This window comes from Psammomys obesus, unplaced genomic scaffold (genome assembly GCF_907164565.1).
Source record: "Psammomys obesus unplaced genomic scaffold, mPsaObe1.curated_primary_1811, whole genome shotgun sequence".
In the NCBI taxonomy this organism is placed as follows: Eukaryota; Metazoa; Chordata; class Mammalia; order Rodentia; family Muridae; genus Psammomys; species Psammomys obesus.
Window position 1 is genome coordinate 7,869,786 of NW_026591086.1, and position 17,664 is coordinate 7,887,449.

The following is a 17,664-nucleotide window of genomic DNA, read 5'->3' on the forward strand; positions in this document are numbered from 1 at the left end:
TATGTATGTATGTATGTATGTATGTATGTATGTATGTATGTATGTATTATATATGTATGTATGTATGTATGTGTGTGTGTGTATGTATGTATGTATGTATGTATGTATCTATCTATCTATCTATCTATCTATCTATCTATCTATCTATCTATATACATACAGGCAAAACACCTTACATGTAATATGCAATAAAAGCAGAAAAACATCACAAAGGGAAAGGCTATAAAAGGACATTTACCAGTCTATTGGGTCTGAACATCATAAATAAATGTGGCAGTATGTCATAGTTATTTGCAGTGGTTATATATTGATCTTTCCATCTGGCTACCTAGCTAGCTAGGATTTTTTTTATTTTTATTTATTTATTTTTTTACATGCATTGGTGTTTTGCCTGCATATGTGTTGGATCCCCTGGAACCTGAGTTACAGGCAGCTGTGAGCTGCTATGCAGATGCTAGGAATTGAACCTGGATCCTCTGGAAAAGCAGTCAGTGCTCTTAACTGCTGAGCCATCTTTCTAGCCCTACTAGCTAGGTTTTTGAGACAAGGTCTTATTACGTAGCTACGACTGGCCTGGAATTAACTCTGTCCTTCAGACTGGTGATTCTAGGTGTTTCTCTGGCTTCAGTGCTCTGAGTTATAAATTATTAACAGGTGCTTGCCATATGCAGCTGGAATAGTATTAAAATATAAATGCCACCAGGCATGGTAGTGTGCCCCTGTAATCCCTGCTATTTAGAAGGCTAAGTTAGGAGCATGACTTCAGTTCTAGAGTTCTAGAGCCAGGTATGATGATGTACACCTTTAATCCCAGCACTAGAGGCAGAGGCAGGCAGGATCTCTGTGAGTTCCAGGACACTCAGGGCTATACAGAAAAATTCTGTCTTGAAAAGCAAAAAAAAAAAAAAAAAAAAAAAAAAAAAACGAAATAAAAGTTTGGGACCAGCCTAAGCCATGTAACATGACTATTTTTTTTTTAAATTATTACTTTAATGATTTGCTTATTTTTAGTTTCTGTGCACTATTGCTTTGCCTGCGTGTGTGTCTGCGTGAGGATGCTGGATCCTCTGGAACTGAAATTACAGCTGTGAACTGCCATGTGGGTGCTGGGAACTGAACATGGTTCCCTGGAAGAACAGCCAGTGCTCTTAACCACTGGGCCATCTATCTCTCCAGCCCCACAAGAACATTTTTCTACATTAAATTAAGTAAATACCCATGCTTTATAATGCACAAGAGTGAAGGATGGCATTCATCCATATTTTCTTGAAGTTCTTCAAAATAATTTTAATGTAAAAGCAGGATAACAAATCACTCCTCAAAAAAAAAAAAAATACTACTGTTACCAAGATTTGGGAGAGTCAAGGGGTAACACATTGGGCTGGGGCACTGGCTCAGCTGGAAAAGTGTTTACTGTATAAGCACAGGGACCCGAGTTCAGTTCTCAGTAACTGAGTGTGATCTCACCCTAGGAGACAGAGACCTTGTCTAACTGGAGTTCCCAGTGAGAGGTACTGTCTCAAAAACCAAGGTGTTGCCAAGACGCCTGATGTTGACCTCAGCCTCCATACCTATGCACACATGCACAGACAGACACACACACACACACACACACACACAGACACACACACACACACACACACACGGGGTAAACTATCTTAAGAGACAGCCACAAGTGACTTAGCTTCTTAGTCAGGATAAGCAGCTGATCTCAGGCACGTTTCTGGCTGGCAGGCTCACCTCTGCATGTGATCGGGGCTCAGATTTGCGGTGTTCAGGACACAGATGTAGTGTGTAGGTATGCCACAGCCCTGTCGCACATGATGGGCAAGAAGGTAGAAATCCACCCTAGCAAAGAAAGAATACCGGTTGGTGAGAGGACTGGAGCGTTCTGAAGATCATTGTAGCCCCACCATACAAGGTTTAGAAAAGAAAATGATGATCAATTGCATGAAAGGATGCTGGTGTAGGTGTGTGTGCGTGTGTGTGCATGTATAGGCCCATGGATGCAATCTCAGCACTGGGGAGGCTGAAGAGGCGGTCAGCCATCTGTAAAGGGCAGCCTGGGCTATATAGAGTTTGGGGGGTGTGGCATGGGCTACTTGAGACCCTATATCAAAAGGAAGAAAGGGAAAAAGACATACCTAAGAATTAAAAGCTTTTTCATATTAAAAAAAAATTAAGCCTTTGAACACAGCTTAGTGGTAGACGGTAGCATTCATGAGGCACAAGGTTGAATGCCCCGTAACAAAATGTGTGCTTATGTGGCCACGTACTTATGTGTATACATGTGTGTATATCTGTGGTTGATGGAGATGAACCCATGCTCACACTGAGCTCTATCACTGGGCTCAGCCAAAGCTTGCTTTTTTCAAGTCAAACATGAGGATTCCATTCTACACCTGTCCAGGAATATCCAGGCAACAAACAACTTCTCCAGCTTATTCTTCCTCACCTGAGGACCCCTGTTTTGCTGACTTACCACTCGCAGCTAGTTATGGTGTGATCAACCACAGTCCCAGGGGAGGGGGTCACAAAGTGATCAGGAGCGGCAAGGTACAGATTGGTGCTGATTTTCTTCTGAACTACAAACACCACCATCTTGGGGTGGTAGTTATCAAAAGCTTCAAAGCACTTCTGCAGCTGAGGAATCTCGTAGTTGGCAACTGTCTTTAGCTGGCCATCAGACACTCCATCTCGATACACCACGATCTTCTCTGGGAGACAGTGGTTCACCTGAAATGACACCTGGAGAAGGTGATTCCAGGTACTCTTGGCTCAAAGACCTCAGTGAAAAGTTTACACTCACTGTGAGGGCTGGAGACTTGGCAGGTGGGCTCTACACCAGTTACCTCAAAGTACGTGACTGCCAAGCATGCCAAAAGCTTCTGACTAAGTCTAGATTTGCTCAGAGTAGCAAACAGCCTGATACAGCCAAGGTGCTATAAACTATGAAAGCAAGACACAGCAGTTATGAGTCACACTCTCATGGTCTACCCTCTGACAGAGCGAACAACATTAAAAACGGCAGGAGCCTGACGTGGTTGCACACTCCTGCAATGCCAGCACTTGAAAGTCTGAGACAAGAGGATCACCGTGAGTTCTAGGGCACATGGACATACAGTGAAATCTTGTCTCAGAAAAAAAGGAAGGAAAGAAGGGAAAGAGGGAAGGAGGAATAAATAAAATAAAAATTTACAAAGATAATGGCCAGAAAAGGTAAGTCAGTAGTTATTTGACTTGGATTTAATGTTGACAACTGTCCAGGAAAAGAACCCAGAAGTGCTGAGAAAAGTCTAACACAGTGGTTCTCACCCTGTAGTTTGTGTCAAAGGACCCTTTCACAGGAATCACATACCAGATATCCTGAACAGCAGATACTTACATTGCAACTCTAAATAGTAGCAAAATTACTGTTATGAAGTAAAGACAATTTTATGGTTGGGAGTCACCACAACATGAGGAACTGTATTAAATTGTTGCAGCATTAGGAAGGCTGAGAACCACTAATATAACACATGAATATATCTCTCAGGTTTTGACATATAAGTAACATACAAAGTTTCTAACAAATGAAGGAGTTCTTTACTAAGTAGCGAATGACCAGCAGAATGTCAAATACATTCATGATACCTAATAAGGGAAGTCTGTTCTCACTGTATTAGCTCAGAGCACATTTGGTTCCAATTTAAATTAGAAATCTGCTTGATTTCAGTTCTGATTACAGTTTAATGTACTCATATTCTAGGTTCTTGTCCCTTAAAAGATACATAATGAGTAAAGCTTAAGTTCTCACTACATTCTTTAACGTGCTGTCCCAAGTCTCTGCCAGTCATAACCAGAAGTGTCTCTGCGCACTGCCCCAGGGGGGAGCTACGGCCAGCCACACCCACAAGCTGATGAGCTGTGGTAATAGAGATGGCTTGGGAACTCAAATGAGACCCGAGAGCCCAATACCCCAAACCCACTGTAAATACCATCATAAAAGAGTAGGTAAAACAGTAGGGGTAGAAGCTCAGCTGCTATGTGCTTATCTAGCATGCACGAAGCCTCGAGTTTTATCTCTAGCACCCATCATATAAAGACCAGATATGGTGGTACGTGCCTGCAATCCTAAAACTCAGGAGATGGAGAGAGAAGGATCAAAAGTTCAAGGCCAGTCTCAGCCTTGAGTTGGGAGTGCAGTGTCAGCCATGCTATCTGAGAACCTATCTCAAAAATAGTAACTGAAAAAAATGAACTGCTATGGGAATGAAAGAGTATATGTGGGGAGACTGTGTCAGGACATACAAGAATATGGGTGGCAGACAGTTCAGGCAGCCAGAGTGGGAGTGTTAAGGCAAGCAGCCATAAGGCTAGGCCATCATGTTGGAGAGAGACCATTGGCCAGCTCTGCTTGTTAAGTCCTCCATTGACAGACTGTAAGAAGTGGCTGAAGAGAAAGAAGTAAGAGAGGCTGCCAAGATATCACTTCAACTTAGAATTCCTAAGACACAAAAGAGCTGAGTATGGTGGAGTACACCTAAAATCCCAGCATGGGGAATGCTGAGGCAGGAGGCCATCCAGCATTCCGGGCTAAACAGTAAGACTATGTGGAAAAAAAAAAAAAAAAGACAGAAAATCTTCATTCCCATAGCACTATTAGAAAAAAATTAAGTCAGACCTATTTTGAGGATTATTAAAGATCATCAGATTGAAGTCCAACTGACTTCTAGACAGAGGAGCTGTCAGAGTGAGCCTGAAGGTGTCCAAACAAATTCAAGAGGGGAGAGAATAAGATGAGCTCTGAGGACATTTACTAGGTTAGAAAAAGCAGGACAGGCTCTGCTGGGATGTAGCTCAGTGGGCTCGCCCACATTTGATTAGATATGCAAAGCACTGGGTTCCATCTCCAGCAGTACAAGAAAGGCTAGGCAAGCTGCTGACAATAGTGGGCCCAAGAGGGCAGACAGGAGTCAGAGAGATCCCCCTCAGACAACAATCATTTTCTCAAGGTAACACGGAACTCAACCCCTTCTGATTATGTGAGAAGAGGGAAGTTGGAATTGAAATGCAGAGACAACATTATCTCACAGGCCACAGGAACTTCCCTGCTTTGCTTTCCAGGATCAGATGTTCATCAAAAATGCCCAGGAGCTGAACATGGCAGCATACCATTTCAATCCCAACAGTTGGGAGGAAGAGGCAAGAGGATCTGAAAAAGCTCAAAGATAGACTGGGCAACACAGTGACACCTACACAAACCTAGTGATGCTACACAAGACAAAATCAAAACCAGAAAAAGTAGTCCAGCCCCTGGGCTGCGTCAGCCACAGGCTGAGGCACCTCTGCAGCAATTTCAGTTTGCATTGTCAGAGCTCAGGCCAGAACGTTAAAGCTCAAGTCACACAGATCAAGTCAGGGTCAGGGGCTTAGCCATGCTCCCCCATGAAAAACCTCTACATCTAGTGGCATCACATTCGTTGAGAAACTTCAGCTAGCTGCTTCCTCTTAAGATGAAGAATAAAGTAGTAGTATCCCCATGACTGTTATTACCAAGAACCACAAAGTGGGTGGCTCAAAACAACAGACATTTGTTATCTCATGGTTCTGAAAGCTGCAAGATGAAATAAAAATGTAAGTGGTGGGCTGAGGATGTGGCTCCGTTAGTGGAGTGCTGACCGAGCATGTACAAACCCCATGTCTGATCCCAGCACTACACTATGTGTGGTGGTGTGCTCCCGATATCCCTGTGCTTGGGAGGCGGAGCAAGATGACCAGAAACTCAACATCATCCTTGGCTACACAATGAGTCTGAAGCCAGCGTAGAACATATGAGGCCCCTTTTGTTGTTGCTGTTTTAAGACAGGGTTCCTCTGTGCAGCCCTGGCTGTCTTGGAACTCGCTCTGGAGATGAGACAGGCTGGCCTCAAACTCAGACATCTACTGTCTATGCCTCCCAAGTGCGTCACCAGGCCTGGCTATGACCAGCATGAGCCATGTTGAAGGCCCTAGAGAAGCATCTATTTGCGACCTTCAAGCTCCCAGGGGCTGCAGCTGCCTCAGTCTTTGGCATTTTTTGCCCAGTGGGATGATCAGTGTGGTCATCTGTGACTCTGTACTTTCACAAGGTATTCTCTCTGCATCTGTGTCCAAGTTTCCCTTGTAGACTAGCAGGCACAGCTGGCTGTGGTAGGGCACATCAGCGCTTGTGGATGAGACAGGAGGATTACAAGTCAAGCCCAGACTAGCATACGGAGAGCTTGAGATCAGCCTGAGTTACACAGAGAGACCCTATTTTGATAACCCACACATCTCCTAAAATAGAATAGCAGCCACCATGTCAGGCCTAACTTAATTACTGACTGTAAAGTATGTATGTTCACCGTCCTTGTTTCATTTTCAGAGGCAGAGTCTCATTATGTAGCCTAGGCTGGCCTCAAAGAGCCTCCCAGCCCAACATTGCCAATGCTGGGATTACAGGCATGCCTAGTTCAACATACATCTTTATCACAACAAAATGTAATTCCTCACAATTAAAAAACTTAACATTGCGACACTGTTTACTTCTTCCTAATGATCTGCCGCTGCTGTCATGAATCCCAGATTAGACTCCCCACCATATATCCTATGTGACATTATATGACTTTAGATGTTACGTATTCATTTAAAGTAACCTTCATACCTATTACTTTTGCCATTGCTTATTCCTTTCACCATTTCTATCTTCTAGGGTATCTTTCTTTTGTGAACAATGTCATGTCTTGCAGTTTATTTCAGGGTAAATCTGATGAGGATGGAATCTCCATTTCTCCTTTCCTGTGCATCTTTCACCGTCACTACTGGAGGTCATTTTCAGTGGACACTGGATTCAGTGTTGGAAGTCACCGTCTTTCGTCATTTTGAAGTCATTCATTTACATCTTATGGCTTCACTGCTTCTAGTGACAAGTTACCGATTAATCCATTAAGGATATAACCTCTTCTTTGCTCTCCCAAATTATGTGTGTTTTTATACTTGTTCACAACAAGTTTTTATAATGTATCTAACTGTATCTTTGCACTTATATACATATATACACATACATGTACATACACATATGACAGGGGAGGAGGAAGAAAGATAGAGACAGAGACAGACAGACAAAGAGATTCTGACTGACCAGCTCTCACTAGGCACCTGGTACAGGCTAGCCTTGAATTGAGAAGCCTCCTGCATCTGCCTCCAAAGTGCCAGGATTACTAGTGTTCCACCAATCCTGCCTGCTTGTTGGACTTTCTCAACTGATGAGTTGACATGCTTTCTATTACAGAACATTGCTTCTTCACTGCTGCCTTTTCTGATGCTGCTTTGGCACTTGTGGGTTTTTGCTGCCTTGTGAATCATTTCTATAGTATTTTGTATTTAACCCCACACTCTCCATATCTGTTGGCTTCTCTGTTTTTTCAGCTTCTGCATGTCTGTACTTCAGTCTGATTACTTACTTCTTGCCTTTCCTCAGATGTATTTAAACCACCGTTACCCACTGTTTGGGAAGAAAAATCCCCGTTCACCCCAGGGAATCTCTAAGCTGACATCCTACTCTACAGCCTCTTTTTTTAGGTAATGACACAAACAGAGGTAAGAATGTGTGAAAACCCATTAACAGGACAAAAAAAGGACAGAAGAAATCAACCCACTATCACCTTCACCTCAAACTTCTTGCCTTAAAAACTGTGAGGAAATACATGGCTGCTCTTCGAGCCCTTTACCCATGGTACTTTGTTATAGCACCCTTAATATACTAACACGCTCATCTACGGAGTGTGTAACCTCAGTTATTACAGTTTTCATTTCTAAAACTTGCAGGTTTCAAAGCTTTCAGTTCATTGTCCAAATTCTTAGTGGTGTTCTCTTTTTCTCCTTGAAGATACTAAGTCGTTATTATTCATTTATTTTCTTTTTTTTAACACTGAATTACTTGGTGGCAGCATCTGCATGTTACAGTGTGCTGAGATGTGTGTATTTGCATGTGTTGGTGTGAAGGTTGCTGGCCTTCATCTGTTTTTTGAGATGAGGGTCTCACTGTATTGTCAGGCATAGCCTCAAAATGCAATCCTCCAGTCTCAGCCTCTGGAGAAATTGGGATAACAGAAGTGTCACCACATAAGATTTATCTTTTAAGTATATCTGATCAGTTAACTGAATCTTCTGTGAGTTACCCAGGACAACGATGTTAGGGGCGTTGGCTTTGGTTTTCGCCCCTGGAGACTTTCTCTAATTCTGAGTAACTTTCCAACCTCTCAGCTACATGTTCTTAGGGGAAAGGCACCCAAAAGAGACCCTTATTTTTCTGCATTTTTGTTGTTTTGTTTTCATCTTCGCTTTCTTATTTTTCTTATTTCTTTAGCTCGTTAATTAAGCTGAAGCAGACTGGACATAAGGACTCAAGTCTATAAATCTAGCCCAGATTAATACTGAGTTCTAGGGTACTCTGTGCTACAATATAAAACCTCAGCTCAAAACAAACAACAACAAATATGGAGAATGTGCATATGTGTGTTCCTTTTTCAAAACCAAAGCCAAACATGATGTTGACATAAGCAAACAGATAATGTAGGTTCTAGAGTAATTTGCCTATAAAAATTTGGGGGGTAGGGTTCCTGGGTGCCTGGGTACAGTCACTAACAAACTGGGGAACATCTGCATCTTGGAGCAGCAGAAAAAAATTTGAGGAATTGAGATAATTCAAAGGTGAATTATATACCTCTCACTTACCCACACTCTGAGGATGTGGCTCTTTAGCACCCCAGAATGAAAGATAGATGTGTTCTAGTACCATCTGCCCTTAGTGAGTTCTATCTGCTAGTGACTGTTCCCCCAAACACTGATGGACTGTCAAGAGCACTCCTAGAAAGTATTTCAGTTACAGAATAAGGACCTCCAAGAACATAACAAGAACAGTAGCTAAGATTGTTAAAATCAGCTTTGTTTGGTTCAGTGTTTTGGAAAGTCTCACTATGTAGCTGTGCAGCCCTGGCTGGCCTTGAACTTGTGCATTGCCATGCCTCTACCTGAGTGCAGGGACTGCTCTGGAGTATTTACCTTCCTCTACTACTTTCCCCTGTCCCACCTGCAGTCTTGTCCTTATGGTAACTGAAAATCAGCCAACACCACAAGATGGAGAGACAAAGAAGAGAAATCGCTGAAGTTTGGGTTTAGTGGCACACACTTGTACTCCTAGCAATTAGGCAGCTAAGGCAGGGCAATCACAAAGAGTACAGCCTGGGACACAGGGTGAACTCAAGGCCAGTGTAAGCCTTGTAGTAACTCTGCCATCGACTAGCTATTAAGCTATCTGAACAGAGGCATCAGAGGCTACACAGAAGTCAGACTACAGAGATTATAGGGTGCAATCAATCACAGGGGCAATTAATCACCCCGATACACCCATGTAAGCATCCCATCCTGAACTTCTGAATAGCGAGGCTCATGTAAATAGTCATGGTTGGCAGTTGGCAGTTTTCCTTATCATATCTCGGTGCCAGGAAACAACGTGTTCTGCCTTCACAGGGAGAGAACTACTGAAGTTTCCTGTGTAGTACTTCCTGATGTGGACAATGCATTCCCTCTGCTGACTTTAATCTGTATCCTTTCCTCAAATGAACCCCAAATACAGATATAACAGCTTTTAGTGAGTTCTGTGTCCCTTCAGTGAATTATCAAAACTGAATGAGATTTGGGGAGGCACCCAAACTTCCAAATGGTAGGCCTTTAAAAGTGGGACAAGCTTGGGTAAACTTCACTGTTTCCAAAATTAACATTTGCTGGAAAAGAGCATTAGATAGGAAAAGTAGGAGACAAAAAAAAAAAAAAATTAGGAGACTCCAATTAAGAAAACAAGAAAAGCAAGAAGAAACAAATGAGAGGAAATCATCAAAGGAATGAACAGGAAAAAAAAAAAAAGCCTTTGCAAGCCCCTTTAATTCCAGCATTTGTGAGGCAGAGGCAGGTACGTTTCTAAGAATTCAAGGCCAGCTTGGTCTACATATGGAGTTCCAGGACAGCCAGGGCTATATAGAAAGACCTTGTCTCAAAAAAACAAATCCAAAACACAACAACGACAATAAAAACCCAGTGAGAAGTCTGGGAATACAGCTTAGGGGTAAAACATTTAACTAGCTTGTGCATGTCTGATTACAAACACCACCTGAACAGAGAAGGGAGACAAATAACGTAAATAACAGACATAAGTTAGCAGGATGTGCTAACCAGTAAACAGCACAGAACATAGAACCTTGGGAAAACAACACAAGCCAATCATTTTAACTAAGGGAGGGAACAGTGAGGGGAAAACAGGAAAGTGTCACAAAAGTCATCTCTGAGTTAGGTTCTAGAAGACAGAAACAGTAATAAAAGAAATAGCAGAGCATGGTAATAAATTGCCACATCATTTGGATCTTCTGAGAACAGAGTCCATAGTGTCTAATACGTGCAGGACACCACAAGAATCTTAATTCCATTAGAGACAAGGTGGGGTTTCAGAGACTGACTTCAGTCACATGGAATCGTAAATGTCCTGTGGTCTCCACGCTATGCAAAGGCCACATTGGCCCTAGGAATGGAAGCTACTTATCACTGCCTCCTTTGATGTCCTGGCCAGCACAAAAATCAGAACCTTGCTTGCTCACCCTTCTAGACCTCATATCAGCTTAATGACAGCAATTCTCCATGGGTAGCATTCCTTGAAATTATGAGAAGTGAATTATAGTGAAGCTTTTGTCCTAAACCAAAACGAATGATCAGCAGCTATGACAGTCATAAACAGTTGAGCATATTAATAAGTTTTAAGGACATTCCTATGTCCTTACTGGCTTAGCTGGAGGTAAATTTCAGCAATTATGTCTGCAGGCACCAGCTGGTCAACCAGTCTTTATTGCTTACCAAACGGAGGTGCAGTGTTGGGCTCTGCAAGCTGCTGCACAGAGCAGAAGCCTGAAAGGGGACACTGAGGTCTCTAATGGGGTATGGCTCTGTCAGACTCACCTTTGATGTGCTCCCACCATATCAGATCTCTGCTCAAAACTTAAACAGGTAGCCCTTGAAACGCGGGAATTTCTGATCTCCTCACCTCGTAGTACTTCTTCAAGGAGCCCACCAGGCAGAGCTTCAGGCTGTCCACAATCTCCTGATGAGGCATCTGGAACACCACCCTCGAATACCATTTGGTGAGTGTACTAGGCAGATGGGGAGGAGGAAGGAGAGACATAGAGTGAGGACAGTGACCAGCCAGTCCCACAGGAGGACCTGTGGTCTGCTGGCCACACACAGGGTTCCTTTGAATCAACTTAACACATCTACCAGCCAAATGCATTTCTTGGGTCAGTACAAGCCTAACAACCTGAGCTTAACCCCCAAACCCACAATGTTGTCCTCTGCCCTCCAAGCATGTGCCCTCCCACACCTTCCCCAAATGACAGCCCCATTTCTAAAAAGGCAGCCTCTGTCCTTGCAAGTGGTACAGAGTCTAGGGAGCAGATCCGTCCCTCTGATGAATGTGGCAATCACACTGCAAATACAGACATTAGAGAAGGACAGAGGAAGGAAAAAAGTGCTTCTTATCCTATAATACGGAGTATATAACTCATGTAATGGATTGATAAGATCAGGCATCAAAATGAGGCAGCCAACAGTAATACAGCTATGATTATTGCTTACAGATTTACGCTGGCAACGAAGCCAACCACAGAGCGCATGCCTCTGCTGGGGTCGTGGTACACATCCATCCCAATCACCATTAATTGTTTCTACGGTGGAAAACAAAGACACAAAAGCAAAGCTCAAACACAAGCAATCCATTACTCCATCTTTATTATCTTTATTATCAAAGCACCTCCTGTCTAATTTACATAAGAAAACAAGCTCTCCACAAGCAGCAAAGACTGCAATCAACCTGACATTTTCTAGACACAAAGAACAAAGTCAGATCTAGACCAGGGATCATCAAGTGAAGGAATAACTGAGTAAATCTGCAGGCTTTGTGAGCTGACAGTCTCCCTAGGAACTGTGTAACGCTGCCTTTTGATGACCGCAGTGGAAGACTGATGCAACCAATGCTGTGTGTTACAATGAAAGTGTACTTAAGTACTGAGAACTGAATTTCAGATAACCTTCATGTCTTAGGAAATGTTGATTTTTTTTTCCACCATTTTAAAACATAAAATATGTGCTTAGCTCACGGTCTGTCTAGTAACATGCAGCAAGCCAGCTGGACTCCTGAATCCACACTGAGAGCAAGAAGGATGACAAAAGGGAGGATGGGAAAGAGCCAGGCCCTTAGCAGACACATATCAACATCACTCACCAGCGGGATATCCACTCCCCAGAGCTCACCACCCAGTTTACAGTTCATCTGAAGTAAAATTTTCTGAGCCACACTCCGAAGCCGGGTGGGTTGACCAATGGTTCGGACATTGATGACCTGTAGTGACAAGGCCAGAGCATCATCAACTTCTTAGAAAATGTTAACAGTGCTAAAGTATCAACATCTCTTGGCTCCATGCCTTTCCTCTGTCCCTTCCACCAAGAATATGGAAATCAGAGTATCAACTCCCTCCCATGCAATGCCATGGTATGTATGTAGAGCTGCCCCATACTTTCCATATACCTAGACCTCCGTTATTTTCAGAACTGAATATAATCACCATGTAAATAGCTGTTACCCTGAATAAGCAGAAGGGTTTCCCTTTTGAGTCTGATGAGCTCAGTAGAGGTTTAATTTTCTTTTCAGAATTTTTTTTATGTTAAAATATTTTTATTGTCATCATTTATTACAATTTATTCAATTTGTGGCCCTCCTCCCTCATCACCTACCAATCCCACCCTCCCTTCCTCTTCTCCCACTCTGCCCCTCCCCTAGTCCACTGATAGGGGAGGTCCTCCTCCCCTTCTGTTTGACCCTAGCCTATCAGGTCTCATCAGGACTGGTTACACTGTCTTCCTCTGTGGCCTGGCAAGGCTGCACCCAAGGGGATGTAATCAGAAAGCTTGTCACTGAGTTCATGCCAGAGAAAGCCCCTGCTCCCCTTACTATTCAGAATGTTTTAAAACTATGTTTGGTGAATTATCTGATATAGAATCCATAGATAGGCCAGGTGTGGTGGCATGCTTGAAAATCCAGCACTTTGTGTATGTGGAGGAGGGGGATAGAGGTAGGAGGGATAAGAATTCAAGGCCACCTTTGTGTACATAGGGAGTATGAGGCTAGCCTTGGCTATATGAAACTGTCTCAAAGGGCCACTACTACTGAGAACTGAGTGTACTAACTTAAGAATCTTGAATTAGCATATATCTATTATTAGTAATTCTAATTCTTGGGTGACTAGACATATATGCACATGATACGTTCATGAACATATAAAAACTTTCAAAATTATCTTATTCAGAGTGATGTTTTTATAGTTCCCTAGGAAAATATGTCCCCTTCTGGAAGTGAAGCCTACACATCCAGCCTCAGTCATGGGGAAGCACCAAGGGATTATGGGGAGCAGAAGAGCCCTTAGAAGAGCTACCTACTGCTGACTCACTCTAATCAGAACCTTTCAGCATAAGGCTCTACCCATACTGGCCTGAAATGGCTATTTCCTATTCCAGAGATTTAGGTGAGCCGGGCTCCACCTTGCTTCTTACTCCACTTCCACTCACCTGTGAGGGCACTGGGGACTGCACACAGCACAGCTTCTTGATGGCCCCATAGAGATCATCACGTGTGCCCATGATGATGCAAACAACCATCTGTATCTTTCCCTAGAGGAAGTAAGCATACACTGTCAGGATCTGATCACTCTAGGGACTTTCTTAGGACATAGATGAGGAAGACAGGGAGCTGAAGAAACAGATGGTGAACATTCCAACCAGAAACATCTGTTGAATCTAAACAATCATTTGGCTTAAGGCTGCTGTCCATAGACAGGTGATACATTATTAACACCCAGAGCTGGCCCTGACTACTGTGTTTATTTACTAGAAGGTTTTCGAGTCTAGAGAAGGCCAGGCAAGTATGCAAGGGTTCTATGACTGCTACTCTAACTTCCCTCAATAACTTCCTGTGATCCTCAGTCAGGTAAGCAATGTGTCAGACCACAGAATTTCAGCCAAGGAAGTACAGCATGTAAGACTACGTGTGCAGAGCCAAGTGCAGAATGGAGAAGGCCAAGTCCACAGTAGCTGTTTCTCACTTTCTGTCAAGGGAGAACAGACACTGCCAGCAACAGCCTTGGCAGGAGCCTCTATTTCCCAGGACTCTTAGCCAATATCAACACAGACGACCTTCCATGGGGGGGGGGGGTGTCAAACAAAGAATACCACAATGCTAAGAGACTCCAACTCTAGGACTGATCTTCTGAACAATTCAACTCACCAGACTTGTGGGCTCAAGGGCTAAATATTTCCAAAGATTTTTCTTCTACCTCTATCCTATCCTTTGTCTTCTTCCTCTATTTTCAAACGGAGAGATGGCCCAGTGATTAAGAACACTTGCTGCTCTTGGAGAGGACTGGGGTTCAAGTCCCAGGGCCCACACAGCAGCTCACAAAAGTCTGTAACTCCTGTTCCAGGTGTTCTAAGCCCTGTTTTATCATTCCCAGGAGCCAAGCACACACACACTGTAGACAGATATAGATGCAGGCAAGACACTCACACATAAAAATTTAAAAATATTTTTATTTATAAAGACATAAGAAGGCAAAATCTTGAAGCTGGGATAGGAGTAGTCAGAGCCAATGTTCTGATCAGTTATCAAGATCAGTTAATGTATCTATGGCTAAGTTCATCACCAGGGCAATGTGCATCCTGGCCAGACCATTCTGTTACAACTCAGAACTGAATCCAGAAAGACAGCACTTGGCCCAAGTAGTTGCTTTCTGAGCACAACATGTTCTACAGATAATGAACTAAGTCAGCTGTTCTTTCAGGCAATTTCAGAAGGAAAAAGATAAAGAGAATGAGCCAACACGGAAGGAGAAATGAAAATAACCAAAGAGCATGAAGAACACAGAGTTTCATGTGACAATGAAAGGACACAGGCTCCTGGGCATCATCAACAGACTGACAATCCAGATAATTTAGATTAAGCATCCAAGTACTTTCAGAGATTTTATAAGTTTACTCCAATTAAGTTACTTCATTACCTCCACTCCTAGTAAGGACTGAATGGTCCTGACATAGGTCTCTATCCGGTCATCCTTCAGTTCAACCCAGGCTGGGGGGCTTATGCGCATACCAATGGGGCCAGCTATCTTCTCCAACATGTTAACCAGTTCTCTGGCTTGGTCCATTGCTCTCTTTGGGTAAAAAAGTGCCCAGAAATGCATGGGAATCTAGGAACAAGCACACAATGTATTCAGACTTGGGGAATATTACTATAGTGAATAAATGACTTTGCACTCCTGCTTGAGTCTCTCTGTCTTATATAATTCCTATCATTCACAGACTTATAAATAAATGTTGACAGTCTTATAATGGAATACTATACAACAATAAAAATTGAAGATCTACAACCACACTCAACAATATGAATGAAATTCATGAACACAAGGCTAAAGAAGTCAAACATAAAAACCTATTCATTCTCTAATTCTGATACACACACATACACACGTGCATACACACAAACACACATACACACAGGACAAAGACAGGCAAAAAGAATGTATGCTTTTGCCAATTCAGGACAGCTGTTATTCTCAAGGAGTGGCAATAACCAGGAAATATGGTGAGGGGGTTGAGTGCATCTGTAAATTTCTGTTTCTTAACCCTTGGTGTTGGTTATATTAGTTTATTTAATTTGTAAAAATCAAGTTATATACTTCTAAGTGTGCTTTTTCTTTAACTATGCTATATTTCAATATTGCTTTAAAAGTTGATGTTTTTTTTTTATATATGGCCACAAACCTCATTGGAAGAAACATCCAGAAATAAACTGTCTACTATTTTATACTTTGATGCAAATATAACTAACACCTCGTTGTCTTGGGGAAGCCCTGTTTTAATCTGACTTCTTTTATGGATAAAAATAACTCTGGAAATTCCCAGAGGCAAAGAGGAAGAGAGAAGAAAAAAAGAACAGGTGATGGGCTGACACCAGCAGAATCTCCATGGTAACACATTTCCTTCTCTTCAGCCTGTGGTCAGACAGAGGGCTTCCCTCCAGCACTGCTCTCTAGAAGGGCTTTGCTTAGCAAAACACTCAGGGTGGAACTCAGATAGCACTTCCTCTCAAAGAGGATTTGGATCACCCCTATTTTCATACTTAGGGGAATAGTGACTTTCCAGCACTTCAGAAATAACTCACAGTCAGGATGGAAGCATCTCTGGTCACTTCCTTAACCCAGTTTAGGTCCTCAGATGTGACAAATGAAGTGTTCCTTAAGTTAATCCTCTCCATTGGAAGAAGACGACCTTCGATCTAGACAGAAAATAAAGCGTCATTGACCCGGAGGCAGCTACAAAGTCCTCAAGAAAACACTGGCACCGCTGCCTCTGAAGCCTTCTCAGCGCACACAGCTTGATCTATTACATCTCCACTCCTTTTTCTCTCTCTGTTTTATAAATAATCTTGCTGGCCTCCAACTTGCAAGTTGGTGAGCACAGAGTCAAAGCCAGAACAGCCATCACCAGAGCCTGCGGCCTTTACCACCATATCCTGGCCTCTATGACTCAAGACTGGCCAGGTCAAACTTAATGTTGTCAGGTTTGGTAGCAAGCATTTCACTGGCATCATTTCCTAATAAAAAATGTAGGCTGTAACATGTATGCAAGTGTGTTTTATGTTTCTGTGTGTGTACATCTGTTTGCTATGTGTGTATATGTATGTAGGTCAGAGGTTCATATCAGGTGTTTTCTCTGTTACTCTCTACCTTATTTTTGAGATAGCATATCTCCCTGAGCCCGGACTGTCTAGACTGGCTGCAGTGAGCAGTGGGAATCTGCCTGTCTGTACACCTTCCTCACATGGTGCGAAGTTGTACAGATACATCCACCAAGCACATCTTTTTATGGTAGGGATTGAGGAATTGAACTCAGGTTTCTCATGCTTCAGGACATGACAACCTAAGTTTTATCCCCAGGACCCATGTGCTGGAAGGCAAGAACCCACTCCTGTAAGCTGTCTTCTGACCTCCACATGCATACCAAGCCACACTCCTGTGTACACACATGCACACAATAAATAAAATGTAACATTTTTTTTTTTTCAAGACAGAGTTTCTGTGTATAGTTCTGGTTGTCCTGGAACTAGCTCTGTAGAACAGGCTGGCCTCAGAGATCCGTTTGCCTCTGCCTCCTGAGTGCTGGGATTAAAGGTGTGTGCCACCACTGCTTGGCACAAAATTTTTTAAAAACAGAGAATTCTGAGAATAATATAAGTTAGGCTCCATCTCTAGCACCACAGAAAAACAGCCTAAGAAATTAAAACAGGGCTGGCAGAAAGGCTCAGCATGAAAGGCACTTGTCCAACAGAGTTTGATTCCCAAACCCCACAAGGCGTAAAGAACTGATCCTGCATAATGTCCTCTGACCCCCACACAAGCACTGTGGTATGTCCTATATACACACAACAAATAAATAAGTAAATAAATATATAAAACAAAGATAGACAGATGATAGATAGATAGATAGATAGATAGATAGATAGATAGATAGATAGAT

The 17,664-nt window shown here is 42.7% G+C and overlaps 1 protein-coding gene across 5 annotated transcripts in view; it reads right to left on the reverse strand.

Moving 5' to 3' along the window:
* The window catches only part of Piwil2 (piwi like RNA-mediated gene silencing 2), a 58,497-nt gene that overhangs the window by 2,724 nt on the left and 38,109 nt on the right, over positions 1-17,664 (reverse strand). For 3 of the 5 annotated variants that reach the window (XM_055609947.1, XM_055609945.1, XM_055609946.1), the window contains exons 15-22: positions 16,310-16,423; positions 15,147-15,335; positions 13,663-13,764; positions 12,323-12,439; positions 11,677-11,765; positions 11,090-11,195; positions 2,483-2,748; positions 1,741-1,848 (exon numbers count right to left, since the gene is read on the reverse strand). In XM_055609947.1, coding sequence (XP_055465922.1) covers positions 1,741-1,848; positions 2,483-2,748; positions 11,090-11,195; positions 11,677-11,765; positions 12,323-12,439; positions 13,663-13,764; positions 15,147-15,335; positions 16,310-16,423 — 1,091 coding nt within the window. The remainder of the gene's footprint in view (positions 1-1,740; positions 1,849-2,482; positions 2,749-11,089; positions 11,196-11,676; positions 11,766-12,322; positions 12,440-13,662; positions 13,765-15,146; positions 15,336-16,309; positions 16,424-17,664) is intronic. The other 2 variants (XM_055609948.1, XM_055609949.1) reach the window with 1 other exon arrangement.